We start from the raw sequence: 15,776 nt of genomic DNA, 5'->3' as shown, positions 1-15,776 counted from the left end.
GTTTTTAATTACTGCAATTGCAGAAAAGCCCGTTTCGCACAAGTACGAAATCGCAAATGGTAATAAAACCTTTAATGCAGCAGTGCTGATGGCATGATGTTCATGAGAAAGTGAGCTCCAAAAACAGTTTGTCCTTGTCGTATTGAAGCTTTAGGCTGAAATCACAGGACAATTCTGTCAGTTGTTCTTCTTCCTCTGTTGAAAGTGTCAATGGCGTGGATGACAGGAAAGGGTTTTTGACCCAGTCATATTGCTCCATATCTTCGGAAAAATATTCCTCAAAGTGTTCGCTCAATGATAACATGTGTTGTGTAAACGTATTTTTTAAAGAGGGATCAAGGATTTCTATCGATTTTTCTTGTAGAATACCTTGTAAAGCAGGGAAACAGTCAATTTTTTGATCTAATTTTCTCTTCCATAAGAGCGACTTCTTCTGAAACCCAGTAATTTTATCTGCCAATTGCAGGATATGAGTATTATTTCCCTGCAAAGACTTATTAAGATCATGTAATTTGTTAAATATGTCACAGAGGTATGCTAATTTTATTATAAACTCTGAATTAATAAAGTTTTCATCATATGATTCTGTATGCAGATACGTGTAAAATTCATTTCTTAATTTGTATACACGTGCGAGTACGTTGCCTTTGGACAGCCAACGAGAGTTGCAATAATAAATTAAAGAGGTGTGCTCGGCACCTATTTCTTCACAAAGTTTATGGAAAAGTCTTGATTTCACGGGTCGTGTTTTAATGTAGTTCACCACTTTAATAATGCTATCCATCACAACACTTAATTCAGGTGTAACGTTCTTTGCTGTTAAGACCTCTCTATGTATGACACAATGTGTCCATTTTACGCTTAGAGCCATGGTTTTGATGAGAGCTTGTAGTCATCCATACTGTCCAGACATCGCTCGGGCACCATCCGTACACACGCCTACACAGTTATCACAGTTACTATGAGTCGCCTCGTCCAGTTGAATGGTAAATAAACTTGAAAGATTTCCCACAATTTGCTCATTAATATCTTCTGCCATGTCGTGAATACGGCGACTAATCGTATTGTTTGAAAGAGGTACATTTTTTATTTCTTTAGCTGCCAATTCTCCAATCATCAATGTTACCATATCAACCGCTGCATGTAAGATTAGTTCCTTAGCGATCGTATGTAGTTTTTTATATTTGGCAACACGGTAAGCTACCATGTAAGAGGCAAGCAATGCTTTGGTAGGAATTGATGCTCTTGAAACCAAAGCCGTGTTCTGATGTTTTAGCTCTCGCAATTTTCTTACAAAAAAGTCTCTTGGCTTACCTTGCAAATGACTGTGAGTTGATTCCAAATGCTGTTTTAGTTTATTAGGAAGCATACTTTCAGTCGCCAACACTTTGTGACAAACAAAAAATCCAAATATTGGTCGTCATATTTCTTCTTTTTACTTAAATTAACATTACTGCTCTCGCCAGATTCTTCACTTCGTTTTCTATTCTTTTGAATGTAAGTATCCATTGTTGATAGCAAAAAACTCCGCGTGCTTAATAAAACAGAACAAAAGCTTGACTAAATGACATAACACGCGCGTCAGTAGGGAACACGGCGGAGGGGAGCCAAATGCGCTCGGCGCTCACTCGACTCCAGTGTTGCCAATGTCCGGATAATTACCCGATTTTCGGATAATTTCGTGGATCATCAGATAATTTTCGAATTAAACAATTTTTTGAATAATTTCCGATAATTCAATGGTCTATCGACTTGATGTTATATTTTTCATTTGATTTTTTTATTAATACATATATTTTATACTCATTTAAAATCAAATAAATATTTTTTGTGTATTAAAAGTCCGCGCTGACACGCGACACTCCTGGGACAACGCAGTGACACGCCCCAGGGCGTCGCGAACGACTGCACCAAATTGGGAAGGTTTGTGTCATAGATAATTTTCAAAAAATTGTTCGGAAAAACGTAAAAAACAGTTTTTCTGTCATTTTAAATCGCAGTATAACGATATAGCTGTATTTAACATTTTTGATAAAATGTTGAAATGTTTTTAATATATCTTAAAATTGAAGCCTCAAAGAACCGATTGCGATCTACTAAATATTTCTAGATTCACTGTTCGGGCAAGTAGAGTTGGTTAAATAATCGCTCTCCGGGAAAAACAAATTGAATAACTTAAAGTAATTGGTCGATCTAGTTGAGATTTAGCAACTTTTAGAACTTTTTAAGATCTGCAACGTTTATTTGAACCATTTTTCTTTAAAATGTATAAAAAAAAAAACGTTTTATAGTCAAAAAAGACTTTTTTATAAGATTTTTACTTGAAATCGACGATTTTTTTCACATATTGACTGGGGTATTTTATAAATCGAGTGCCCCTATTCTCTTCTCGTGAAAAACCGAACGCTTACAATTTATCATAACATGATGGACATATTCAACAAATTTATACGATTTCTATAATAGGCTAATCCTTTTTAGGCACAACGTTTAGAGATGGTAAAGAAGAACAAACGATGGTTGTCATCGGATTGTTAGCACGAAAGACAGTGGATTTAATACCTTTACTCAAAGTATTGGCTGCTGAAAAGGTTACTAAATTAAAACTTGATGAAAAAGTAATCGTCAGAAACATTAAAATACGTTATATTGATAACGTAAATGATATAACTATTAGTCCTTTTAGAAGAGAAATGAAAGAAACTTTTAATCGGTATAGTAAAATTATATTGCGAATGTTATGCTTAGTTCTGATCATATGAGCCTGTATCTAAGTAGCTACGTATACAAACCATTAAATATTAGGTGTATATAAATATGGGATAACCATTTCTGTGTATCCAGAATTTAGTCAAAAAGGGATTTTGATATGTATGCACGAAAATTTTAATTGAACCGTTTACATTGGTACTAACATGTATTAATTGTTCGAATGCTTGTATATATATTTTTTTTTGTTAAAACAACTCTGGTTTTATTTTTACTAACATGTTTGTGTTTCTTCGTATTTTAGAATTTGTTTCTTTTACTAATGACCTATAGGTGAGCGGCGAAAACTCAAAAAGTGCTTTAGTTATCGATAAAACCACAACTCTTTGGCGACGGGGCAAATTTGTTACCAAAATGTTCGTAATGAAAATCTTCACAACTTTTCCAAATACAATTTTTTAATTTTAATGACATTTCATGTTTAACTCGCGATATCTCGGTTTGGTTTAAATGTATACTATGGACATTCCCGCAAAAATAAGATGAAACCAAACTCTTAATTTTGGTGATTTTTTGAAAAATTGGTATCCTGCTGTTAGATATTTTTTTCTAATTAAAAATTTGTGTTACAAATTTTTGACTCCACCTTTTTAACAAGTTAATCGACAGTTAAATAAAAAAAAAACACGGACCAAGGAGTCTAGCATGTGCGCGAGTCATTGGGATATAATTAAACCTAAAGGCGTAATAAAGGTAAAGGTTTACCTTGCGTAGACCGAGGGAGGATAAGCGGTTTGCCCTTAAAAGTGGCCGCTTCGCACTCTCAGGGTGTCTCATTCTTATTGCGAGAAGAGGCGCATCAAGAGCGTATACGCTGGACCCGAAAGATGATGAACTATGCCTGGTCAGGACGAAGTCAGGGGAAACCCTGATGGAGGTCCGTAGCGATTCTGACGTGCAAATTGATCGTCGGAACTGGGTATAGGGGCTAATCGAACCATCTAGTAGCTGGTTCCCTCCGAAGTTTCCCTCAGGATAGCTGGCGCTCGTTCCGTTCGAGTTTCATCCGGTAAAGCGAAGTATTAGAGGCATTGAGATCGAAACGCACTCAACCTATTCTCAAAATTATGAAGCCGTGGGGAACGAATCAGAGTGCCAAGTGGGTCATTTTTGGTAATCAGAACTGGCTCTGTGAGATGAACCAAACGTCAAGTTAAAGCTCCAAAATCGACGCTTATGGGATACGATATAGTTGTTTGAATATATTTCAGAAAATTATTATATTCAGAAAAAAAAATTCATTCTCCAGAACATAGGAATAAAAGGGGCATCTATGCAATTCCAGGGATGGATGGAATAAAAAATATAATATTAAAAAATAAAATTATTCCGTACCAAAGTTAAATATATTATACATGCAAAATTTATATTTTTAATAATATTAAAATCTTCAACATCGTTTTTTTTTTTCAATTGAGCCAGTAGAATATATGATTATTTGTAAATAAATAAGTACATAGTTAATTACTTAAATAAGTAGTCATCCACGAAGGTCGCTGGTATGACTGAAATGTGCGGTAATTAGGTGATTGTGTTTGGTAATAGTGAAAAAATCGGCCGGTGATAAGTGAGTGCTTTTTAAGCCGTTTTTTTTTTAATTGAGCCAGTAGATATGATTATTTTTAAATAAATAAGTACGTAGTTAACTACTTGATTACTATCCATCCATGTTCTCAGATTACGAATCAGCGACTTCGTCCACTGCGCCACCCTTCTCATCTCATCCCATTCCGCTTGCCACATCATTATGGACCTCTCTCTCTTTCTTCTTTTTTTAAACGTTCTGTTGCTATTTCTAATGTTTCTTCTCTCGTATATTCTTCCTTTTTCCTTCACTAGCACGTGCATCGGAATACGCCCGGTGATAACTCCCAGCGCCTCGGCAAAGACTGCTCTGTATGCACATGCCACCCTCAATAGACTCTTCCTACTGCTCAGCTGAGCTGCTTTTTGTACGCCTTTGTTAAAACTGCAGTACTCCTGACAGGCGGAGCGTAAAGGACGATCGATAGCACAACAGAATGAAGAGCCCTCCTCCTCTCAGTTTTGGGCATTCGATGTTGCGCATGATCCCCCTAACGCGGCGGATCTCACCGCAGCTCTTTGAGTCACCGCCTTTACGTGCTCCCCCCACCTGCCGTTTTGACTCAGAGTCACTCCTAAATACCTCACGCATTTCTTTTGAACCATCCTCTTTCCTGCACATTCGAATGTTATTCCGTCCCTTTTCCTTGGTCCATTGAGAACTATAGCCTCGGTTTTACCCGCAGCCAGTTCTAGCTCATGCATTTTCATCCATTCCTCGACTTGATTGCATGTGTGCTGTGCACCAAAAATAAGTTCCTCCCTGTCCCGCGTCACTACCAGTATAGCGAGGTCGTCCGCAAAATGCAAAAGAGGTTACATCCTCTCCGTATTGTTGGTCGGACACCAATTTATCAAGTACCTCGGACACCTCACCTCTGTCGTAAAGTCAAAGACACCGGATGTCAAACAACAGTAGGATTGCCAACCTCTGGTTAACCCTCACCCCGCGCAACTCCCGGAAGACTTCCATCAACGCATCCACCGTGCTCCTGTTCTTTCTGAAACCGCACTGCCTGGGTGACAGCCCGCCTGACTCTTCAATCACTGTGTCTATCCGCCCTCTTAGAAGCCTCTCGTATAATTTACCTATGCACGACAGAAGACAAACAGGTCGATACTTATCTTCCCCCTTTGGGAGTAGCACGAGCCTCGAGATCTTCCAATTTGCCGGGAGTCCCTGAGTTTCAAGCAGTGTATTCATGTGTTCCAAAAGCCAGGTCCGGCTCCATACCGCTAAGGCGCTTCTCCGCTTCTGGTGGTAAAACTAAGTAGGTTAGTGATTTCGAAAATTAACCAGTTGGTAAGGATTAACCAACAGCATACAAAAAACTTGACAATTTACAGTGTCTACAAGCATAGCGCTTGCGCTGACTAAAAATCCGCACTCTAATCCACGAACCTAATGGACTGGTTTCGGAATGATTAAGAATCAGTTAAAAAATCTCTGTGAATATCAAACTTTCTGTCAAAGTCCCGGATTTTGAATACCACAAACGCTGAAAACGCAACTGCGCATGCGAATCAGTCAGAAACCAGTTATGGATTGTTTCCGCGAACAAAGCTATGTTCTCCACAAATTTTGTTTAGAGAAATGTGCAGATTTTTATTACGAGCATTTTTTAGTATAAGATTTGCCCGGTTGTCAGCGAGTTATAGGTCATGGTCATATTTTTGGAGGCGTGCCGCTCGCCTACTAAGGATAACGGTAAATGTTACTATCTTAATTTCAATGGTGTTAATGGGTTGTAATTTTAAATATTAATTTCGTAAATATCGATAAAGTGCGCTATTTGCACGGATGCAAGAAAAAGTTTTAACTCAAACCTTAAACGTAACTTATAGAAAACGAAAGATATTTCGACGAAACGTCTAGAACCTTTATTCTAAATTCTTCCACAATTAATTTCTGTAGTTAAATTTGCAGATATGCTACACAATTTGAGTTTTGATGTACTGCTACGATTAGCCGTGGAATAATTTTTAGAAATTATTTTTTTTTTAACAGAAAATAGGATCTCTCTTTAATTAAATAGGATATCACAAACCAATTATTTTTAGGAATCGCATTTAGAACAGGCGAAGAAGGTGAACAGACTATGGTAAACACGGGACCCCTAACTAGACACGCCGAAGATCTAGCTCCCGTACTGAAGGTTTTAGTCGGGGAACATGTTAAAAAGTTAAAATTGAATGATCCTGTTGATGTTAAAAATATAAAAATGAGTTATATTGTAAATGCTAAAGATGCCTTAATTAGCCCATATAGGGAAGACATGAAGCAAACTATATTACGGTATGGAGGAGAAAAGTGGTTGAATGACATATTTCATTTGCGTTATCAAGCCATATTTCCAAAATTTATTTTTTTCGTAAACTATAATCAATCTTATTGTTAATAGTATTAAATTGTTGGCACGGGAAATGGAATTTGAAAATTTAAGATTCAAAATTTTAATATTAAATACGTAATTATGATTTTTCTTACAACTATCTAGAAGATCTAAGTATTAATAAATACAAATAGGCAAGTAAAGCGAATACAGCTGAAAAATTTTTATACAGGTCTATGAAGGTTGTAAAAGGTATATGAGGGATAGCTGATTAAAAATCCTTAAAGACGTACAGCTGAGTACACTCAGCTATCCGTCATACACTTTTTAGAACCTTTCAAAACCTGTATATTTTTCATCTTTTTTTTCTTTACTGGCCTATATTAAGAAACATTTGTTTTATGTATTTAACCCACTCCTCCTTTTTCTCTTTAGTTTATGTTCCCTTTTGACGTTTCTCATGAAGCGTGGACTTCTTTATCTTTGAGTGTATTTTTTTACATTTCCTCAGTTCTAACAAGCAAGGAAGCAATAGTTTATCCCAGCCTGCATATCCCTTAAGTATGACATTAGGGTGATACAATTCATTGGAGCGAGGTAGGAGGATTAACTCGTGTAATCGTGTAAACAGGAATCCTTTACTCCGCCCCGATGTGCTCCAGGTCGTCCAATTCTCCCCTTCCCCCTCTCGATAGCGCTCTGATGTGCTAGACTCTCTTATCAGCAAAAGGGCTTGTCATGTCCTGAGTACAAGGCCTGCCACACAAAATCCTACCCCGAACAATGCAGGGCAGCGTAAGGCGCTCTATTGCTGCTATCTCTAAAGTAAATTCAACTTCGAGCTACGGATAGAATAAACACAAGTTACCGCGTGATATTTGAGTCTGCACGTGATGAACGCCTTTCCATTGGCCATAAATTAACGAACTATCTTAGTCATGGCTGTTGGACTAACAGTCACGCACTTCGTTTTTCCGCTCCGTCGTCTGTCGAATGTTAATCGTTAGGTCGTGTGTTGATAGTGTAAAGCATTTTTTTAAGAACTTATTTATTTATAGCCAATACAAAAGTTTTCTCTACTTTGAAATAATTCCTTTAAGTTTATTAAAGCATTTATATATATAATATATATATATATATATATATATATATATATATATAATATATATATATATATATATATATATATATATATATATATATATATATATATATATATATATATATATATAGATCGATGCAGGTCGACCTTGAATTAGATCCTCTATTATAAGAGTAAATTTTGAAAATGCACATTTTGTTATTTTAGTTACCACTAAGTTCTCCTAGGAGAAGAGCTAAAAAGAATCACATAGATATAAGAACCAAAGAAATATTGGTTAATATATATATATAAATTTGAATTACAAGACAATTCTACTTTAGCGTTAACGGACATTCAACAAAAGGTTGTAGATAAAGTTTGTTCGAAAAGTGTCTTTAATGTCATTAGAGTATAAAAGTACCCACACATTATCTGCACCTAAAACAAATCAAAATTGTTTAAAATCAATAGACGATGTAGATGATTTTGATAAGTCAGCTCTAAGAAGAAAGTTTCATCAATATTTCTTTCGTAATGAAGTTTCTACAATTGACAAAGTCCTAAGAGATGTAAATAATGATAATGGCTTGTGTTATGGCGAAGAGATTATCTGCAAAAGATAAGACAATATAGAGCTGAAAATAGAACAATTTATTACTTGGACGAAACATGGATAAATGAGCTGTCGACAGGCTTAAAAAATCCCTCAGATAATTAAAATTAAAATAAAATTTGAATTTTTTTATTATTATCTTTAATATCACTTTTAGGAAAATATAAAAGATTGATAATCTGTCACATCGGAAGTGAGGATGGTTTTGTTCCGGATGCACTGTGGGCTTTTGAATCGAGCGAAAGGCTAGAATATCATGAGGAGATGGATGGGAAGTCATTTGAAAGTTGGCTCCAAAAGATTTTACCAACATTGGAAAAAGTGCCGTAATTGTGATGGACAATGCCCCTTACCATTCCAGAAAATTGGAAAAAATTCTCATTCTGGCTACAAAAATGGCAGATATTCAAAATTGGCTTCGCTGAAAAAACATTCCCTTTGAAGAAACTCTGTTAAAATTGCAACTTTTAGAAATCGTTAAACAATATAAAGCCGAATATAGTAAGTACATAGTAGATGAACTGGTAAGAAGCACAAATAGAACAGTGTTAAGGCTGTCACCGTACCACTGCGAGCTCAATCCAATAGAGCTTGTATGAGCGCAAGTCAATAATTAGGTTACTGTCACTAACACAATTTTCAAATTTGCTGAAATTAAAAATTTATATCTGCTTTAACCATGAAAAATGGAACAATTGCGTCAGACATGTAAAAGAAGAAGTAGAGCCAAAAATGTGGGAGTTTTTAATTTTTTAATTAAAGACAATTTAATTGAATCCCAAATTGAGCCTCCCATTATTAAAATTAATGATGACAGCACTACATCAGATTCTGAAAGTTAATAACGCAAATTCGGTAATTTTATAAACTTTCTTTTTTCTGCATACGTACTTTATATTGTGGTTAATAGCTCTAGCTTGTTAACAATTTTTATATTTAAAAAATTGGTGTACTATAATCTGTATCTGTCATAGTTTGTCTGTTTTATATTGTATCTTTAATTTACTAGTCCGGCCCTGAACAAACTCGTGTTTTCAGCGTGCATTTCTTTACATCGTCCGTAGCTTGAAGTTTGATTTACTTTAGTGACTCATCATTGATCTGTATTGCTTTCTCGGGCTACGCCCAGGTCGGTGACTCGGCGCTCGAGGATGTGGGCCCCTCCTGCACGGTTTTATATCGTAACCAGTAGATAGGTGAATATGGGATATTGGATTCCCAAGAGTTAACATGGTTTTAATTTACTATTTAATATTAAAAAAACAATTTAATGAATAATTGTTACAATTGTTTACGTATTATTCACTTTTTGTCGCAAATAAAACCATATTTAACAATAACAAGAAATTATCTAGTTTCACTAGATACATTTATTTGATTTTTTATTATTATTGTCTACATATACTTACCTTTTAAACTTTTTGCTACTTTTTTCAAAAATTTCGATCCTTTCGGAATAACGCAAGAAAAAAAATGACATTTAACCACACTCTATTGTACATAAAATTATTTTCTGTTGTTATGTCTCTAAAGCCTTCATTGTTTAACATAGTTTTGTAAATAATAAGTTTTAATTTAAAAACTGATTACTTTAGTTTTTGTTGATCATTTATTATGCTTACTACAAAGCTTCTTGATTTTGCTTCATATTGCTTGGGAAAATATCATCGCCTTCATGCAAAAATAAGTATAATTCATTCTTTGGTAGTTTTAGTAAGTAATATATAAAAAATATTTTTACTCGTGAAGTATAATTTATTTTTTGCAGTTATTTGAAATATAGCTTTTTTTTGTTAGCTACTTATAACCATTCAATCGGACTGCACAGAAATACAGTCGAGTCCACGGCTCTTTACCCGTGCGTCATCATTTAAAGCATACGAAATAAGTCGGAAATTTACTCCACTCTAAGTGACTACTGCTATGATCACGGGTTATATTATACAATTTGACGATATCAAATAAATAGAATGTAAAATGTTAGTTTGGCTTTAAAATTTTGGTACAAGATATCGGCTACATTTGAAGTAGCTTAATAAATTATTTAGTACAATAAATGTCTATACTATGTTTAACATTTTTTCGTGCAGTAATAATTTTTATTATTAAAATTATTGAAAAAAAAATTTCATAGCTGTATGTTGATACAGTATGTTCAGAATGTACAGAATTTTAAAACTTTAAGTTATCATAATCGTTAATAATAAATACATTTTAATAAAAAAATTTATAGATATTGCAAGCCTCTCTAAATCCAGTGGCGTCGGTATTTTTTCAATAATAAAATCACGTTTAAAAACTTTGGTTAAAATCAATTAACAACTGCAAATTTTATAGAGTTGTTTCCAATCTGAGTGGTTCACACTGTATAATTGAATCCACACAAGTATTTAGAAGGAAACAGCTTTCTTCTATTGAGAAATAGGTTAATATTTTTAAAAAATAATGGAACTGTTGTTATAGAGGATACTTATTAACAAACATTTTTGGTAATGCTTTGGATCTTTGCTTTCGACTGTTTTTTGCTAGCATATTTACTCATTTTATTCATACTACTAACTGCTTAATGTTCTATTTTAATTTCTTCCTTAAATACTATTTATTTGTAGTGTAGTAGTCTTAGTAATATTAGAAGTAGCAGTAATAGTAAGTAGATTCTTTTCAGTGTTGGTATTTATCTTGAATATTTAAAATATAATTTTTTATAGAGATAGGCATAAGAAAACAATTATAATTTTGGTAATTGCTTGCCAAAACACGATACATATAAGTAACTTTTACGTTTACTCGAAGAATAAATCAAATTTAAAAAATAAAAATATTGATTATAGAAAGCAGAGGTAAAATTTTCACACTGTACTGCAATATTATTCTTATACTTTTGTCTATGAATCTATGAACTTGTGTTCGTAGATATATCTACAGGGTGAGTTTTTAGTGCGACATATGTCGATAATTCCATTATGGTATAGAATATCCAAAAAACTTATTTAGAAAAAATGTAGGCAATGATATTCTCCATACTTGGAAAATATGTGGAATTCTACAGGGTGATTAATAACTACGTGGTATAGCAAACATAATTTTTTTTTATATATTTTTTACCCCATATATTTTTTATATTTATATTCCTCTAATAATTCTTGTTCTTTTTGCATTACTATACAGAGTATTTAACAAGTTATGACCATTTTTATTTCGAAATCTCTATGAAATCAACACCATGTCTATAAAGAAGTAATGCATTAACAATTATTTATTTTATATAATAAAGTAAACAATGTATTTTAGTTTTTAAATTACGTTTAATTGAAATCACTGACAAAAATTTGTATACAGGGAGAACTACAAAACTAAATTACGGTTTTTTCAAATTTTTTAAATGGATCATCCTGTATTTTATTTTGTAGAAATATTGTATTTATGATACTCTTTCATGTTTATATAGCATTACCTACACATAAACTCATTACTTTCTGAGATATTTTTAGTTTTCTTCAAATTTCGGAAATACATTCAATTTTTGTACTTAAAAATAAGTATTTTCAAAAAGTAACTAACAAAAAATATAAAGCTTAACAACATGCAATGAATGTGTATTCATTCATATTGTATATGAAAAAAAATGAGAGAACCAAAACTGTTCTAAGTGAAGAAAAGGAATATGATGTACTGTTAGCTACTACTTAAGATCCTCACATCTGCAGTCGTGAAATTTCACGTAAACATGACATTAGTCAAACTTCAGCGGCAAAAATCCTTCGTAAACATAAACTGCATCCTTACCGCATACAGTTACATCAAGAACTGACAGTCGATGATTATCAACGCAGATTAGCTTTTTGTCAATGGTCTGAGCAGCAAGTGCAAAGAGACCGATTTTTTTGATTATGTGCTTTTTGGAGATAAAGCTTCATTTCACAAAAACGGAACGGTGAATCGGCTTAATTTTCATTTCTATGCATCAAGCGATCCCTATTTTGTTAACACCAATACTCAAACTAGGTGGTCTATAAATGTTTGGGATGGTATTGTTGACGATTATGTGATAGGCTCACATTTTTTTGTCGGTCGTGTAAATGGTGCCATATATCTGGATTTTCTAAATAATCATTTGCCAACGAATTTGGTTTTTGCACGACGGTGCTTCAGTTCACCACACTGCTCCTATTCACAATCGTCTAAATAATAACATTCCTGAGAGGTGGATAGGCAGAGGAGGACTAATTGTTTGGGCCACAGCGATCACCGGAATTCTCCAAAATAGATTTTTTTATTGGGGCTATATAAAAGACCTAGTATACCAGAAGCCTCCAACAACGCTAGATGATATGAAAAATAGAATAAGAGAAGCTTCTAATAAAATTGACTTACAAATGTTAAGAAATGTGGCTCTGTCATTTCAATGTCGGTTAAAAACTTGTATAGAAAAGAAAGAAGAAAATAGAAGTGAAAAGAAAAGTAGCAAATGAAAAAAATGAAAGATGGGAAAAAACATGCACAGAGATAGAACAGCACATAGGAGGAACGAGAAATTCAGAGTCATGGCGCATCTTAAAGTCGCTCCAAAGAAATAAGACAGAGAAAATCAAGATCGGTCAAATCAAAGAAAACGAATGGCAAGAATACTATAAAAAATTGCTAACCGAAGACCGCCCCGAATTCAAACAATCAGAAATAGACGGAATAGAAATCTACACACATGACGAAATCGAATTAAGCCTAGCTGAGGTAAAAAGAACGATCAAAACTTTAAAGAACAAAAAAGCAGAAGGTCCCGGCGGAATACCAAATGAATTGATAAAAAACGGATCGGAAAAGTTATTCCGTATGATACATAAAATGTTTGAGAGAGCACTGAATGGAGAAGACTTACCGGCAGAATGGACCCAAGCATATATGACATCAATATACAAGAAAGGAAATAGAAAAAACTGCGAAAACTATCGGGGAATCAGCATTATATCGTCTATAGGCAGACTGTATGGAAAGACCATAAAGGAAAAATTAGAAATATATATACAAGATAAAATCGGAGAAGACCAGGCAGGTTTCACAGCGGGGAAAGCATGCTTAGATCACATTTACACGGTCGAACAACTAATAGAAAAAAGAATGGCCAAAAATAGATCCGTCCATCTGGCTTTTGTTGATCTTAAGAAGGCATATGACTCAATACCTAGAACCAAGCTATGGGAAGCAATGGAAGACATCGAAGTTCCACGAAGATTAATAAACGCGCTAAAAGCACTCTACAAGAAGAACGAAGTAGCTATCAAAACGGGCAATAGAATATGCAGGCCATTTAAGACGACAAAAGGACTACTACAGGGTTGCTCCACATCCCCCACCCTGTTCAAAATATTCCTGGAAAAAACCCTGAAACCATGGAAAAGAAAGTGCGAAGGAATGGGTATACCAGTAAGGAACGAATATCTATATACGCTAAGTTTTGCCGATTACCAAATAGTGATCGCACAAGACGAGGATGACCTCAGTTTTATGATGAGAAAACTGGAGCAGGAATATACAAAGAATGGGATGGAAATAAACCTAAAGAAAACTGAATACCTAACAACGGAGAATACAGAAATAAAACAGCTGGAAATAGACGAAGGTAAACAAATCAAAGGAACAGACAAGTATAAGTATTTAGGTTTCATAATATCAAACAAAGGAACAACGGAGGAAGAGATAAAAAATAGACTAGGACAAACAAGAGACTGCATACGAAAATTGAACCCGGTACTATGGGATAAGAACATCAGCATGAAAACAAAGAAAAAAATATATAATACCATGACAAGAAGTATCCTCACTTATGGGTGTGAAAATTGGACAATAAATAAGAAAACCAAAAACAAAATAAGAGCAACAGAGATGGAATTCCTAAGGAGAAGCTGCAGAGTAACAAGAAGAGACAGAATAAATAACATGGAGATTAATAGGAGAATGGGAATGAACTCCGACATAATAGACTACATCGAACAGAAGAGATTAACATGGTACGGACATGTCAGAAGAGCAGACCAAAATCAGTGGATAAATAGAATAACAGAGTGGAGCCCGATAGGAAGAAGAAAGAGAGGCAGACCCCGAAGATCTTTCAGAGATGAGGTGGACGAAGCAATGAGTAGAAGAAACCTACAGGAAGGGGACTGGCTAAACAGGAAAAATTGGAGAAAACGGTTGAGTGAAGGAATACAGTGAAAACTGTGGAAATCCTTGTATATATATATATATATATATATATATATATATATATATATATATATATATATATATATATATATATATATATATATAGACGTTGAAGGTGGACATTTTGAACATTTTACACTTATTTCCTTAATATTACATTAATTGTTACATTCATTACATACTATTATGGTTTATATTTTTTGTTAGTTACTTATTGAATAAAAATAATTTTGTTATATTATCACTCAATACTCAATATTTATTTCTACTTACAAAAATTGAATGTATTCCCTAAATTTGAAGAAAACTAAAAATATCTCGGAAAATAATGATTTTAGGTATCTTCTTCTTTGGGTGCCGTGTCCGTATTCAGACTTTGGCCGTCATCATGTTTACAATTTCCTGAAACCTTTCTCTGTCGCTTGCTGCGCGAAATAATTCTTCTACTGTGGAACCACACCATTGTCTAATATTACGCAGCCATGAAAGTTTCTCTCGAACAATCCATCTCTTTCCTTCCACTTTTTCTGGTTTTGTATAATTCGTAAGAGTATCTTCAGTGTGTGACTCATCAAACTAATTAGTCTAAAATCGCTGCATTTGGTGGGCCTGCTTTTCTTTGGTAATGTTATAAACAGTGACTCTAACCAATTATCTGGTATTTTTTCTTCGTTGTAAATTTTGTTGAAGAAAGTGGTTAAGCAGGCAATGCTTTCCTCATCCAAAAGTTTAAGTAGTTCAGTAGGGATTTGATCTGGTCCAGGTGCTTTATTGTTTTTGGCTTGCTGTATTGCCTTTTTGACTTCCGAATTTTCAGTATACTGGGACCTCTGTCTAACTGGTTGTCGCAGGCAGTATTTTGAGCATTTTCTCTAGAAGCATCGTCAAAAAGGTCAGTGATGTATCTCTCCCATTCTTTGCACTGTTGTTCGTGATCACAAATTTTTCCGTCCGCGCTTTTAAGTATGTGAGCATTTTCCTGTTTTCTAATTCCGGCAGTATATTTAAGTTTCTTGTGGAGGTTGAAACTGTCATGCTTTTTTTGGAGGTCTTCTATTTCTTTACATAAATTCTCAAGCCAGGATTCTTTGGATTACTTAATTTTTCTTTTTATGCTTTTATTGATTTCACGGTATTCGATAATATTTCTATTTTTGTGTTGCCGTCGACCATTTTTTGCCAACATGGTAGG

The 15,776-nt window shown here is 34.2% G+C and overlaps 1 protein-coding gene across 3 annotated transcripts in view; it reads left to right on the top strand.

Annotated features, from left to right (window-relative positions):
* Window positions 1-15,776, top strand: part of LOC140445676 (fatty-acid amide hydrolase 2-A-like) — a 61,607-nt gene that overhangs the window by 36,219 nt on the left and 9,612 nt on the right. The window contains exon 6 of one of the 3 annotated variants that reach the window (XM_072537917.1): window positions 2,482-2,713. The exons of 1 other annotated variant lie outside the window; for it this stretch is intronic. In XM_072537917.1, the coding sequence (XP_072394018.1) occupies window positions 2,482-2,713 (232 nt within the window). Of the gene's footprint in view, window positions 1-2,481; window positions 2,714-6,414; window positions 6,650-15,776 lie in introns of all 3 variants that reach the window. One more of the 3 variants, XM_072537916.1, reaches the window with a different exon arrangement.

The sequence above is a fragment of the Diabrotica undecimpunctata genome, chromosome 7 (assembly GCF_040954645.1).
Source record: "Diabrotica undecimpunctata isolate CICGRU chromosome 7, icDiaUnde3, whole genome shotgun sequence".
Taxonomy (NCBI): Eukaryota; Metazoa; Arthropoda; class Insecta; order Coleoptera; family Chrysomelidae; genus Diabrotica; species Diabrotica undecimpunctata.
This window is presented reverse-complemented; position numbering and strand designations above follow the sequence as displayed.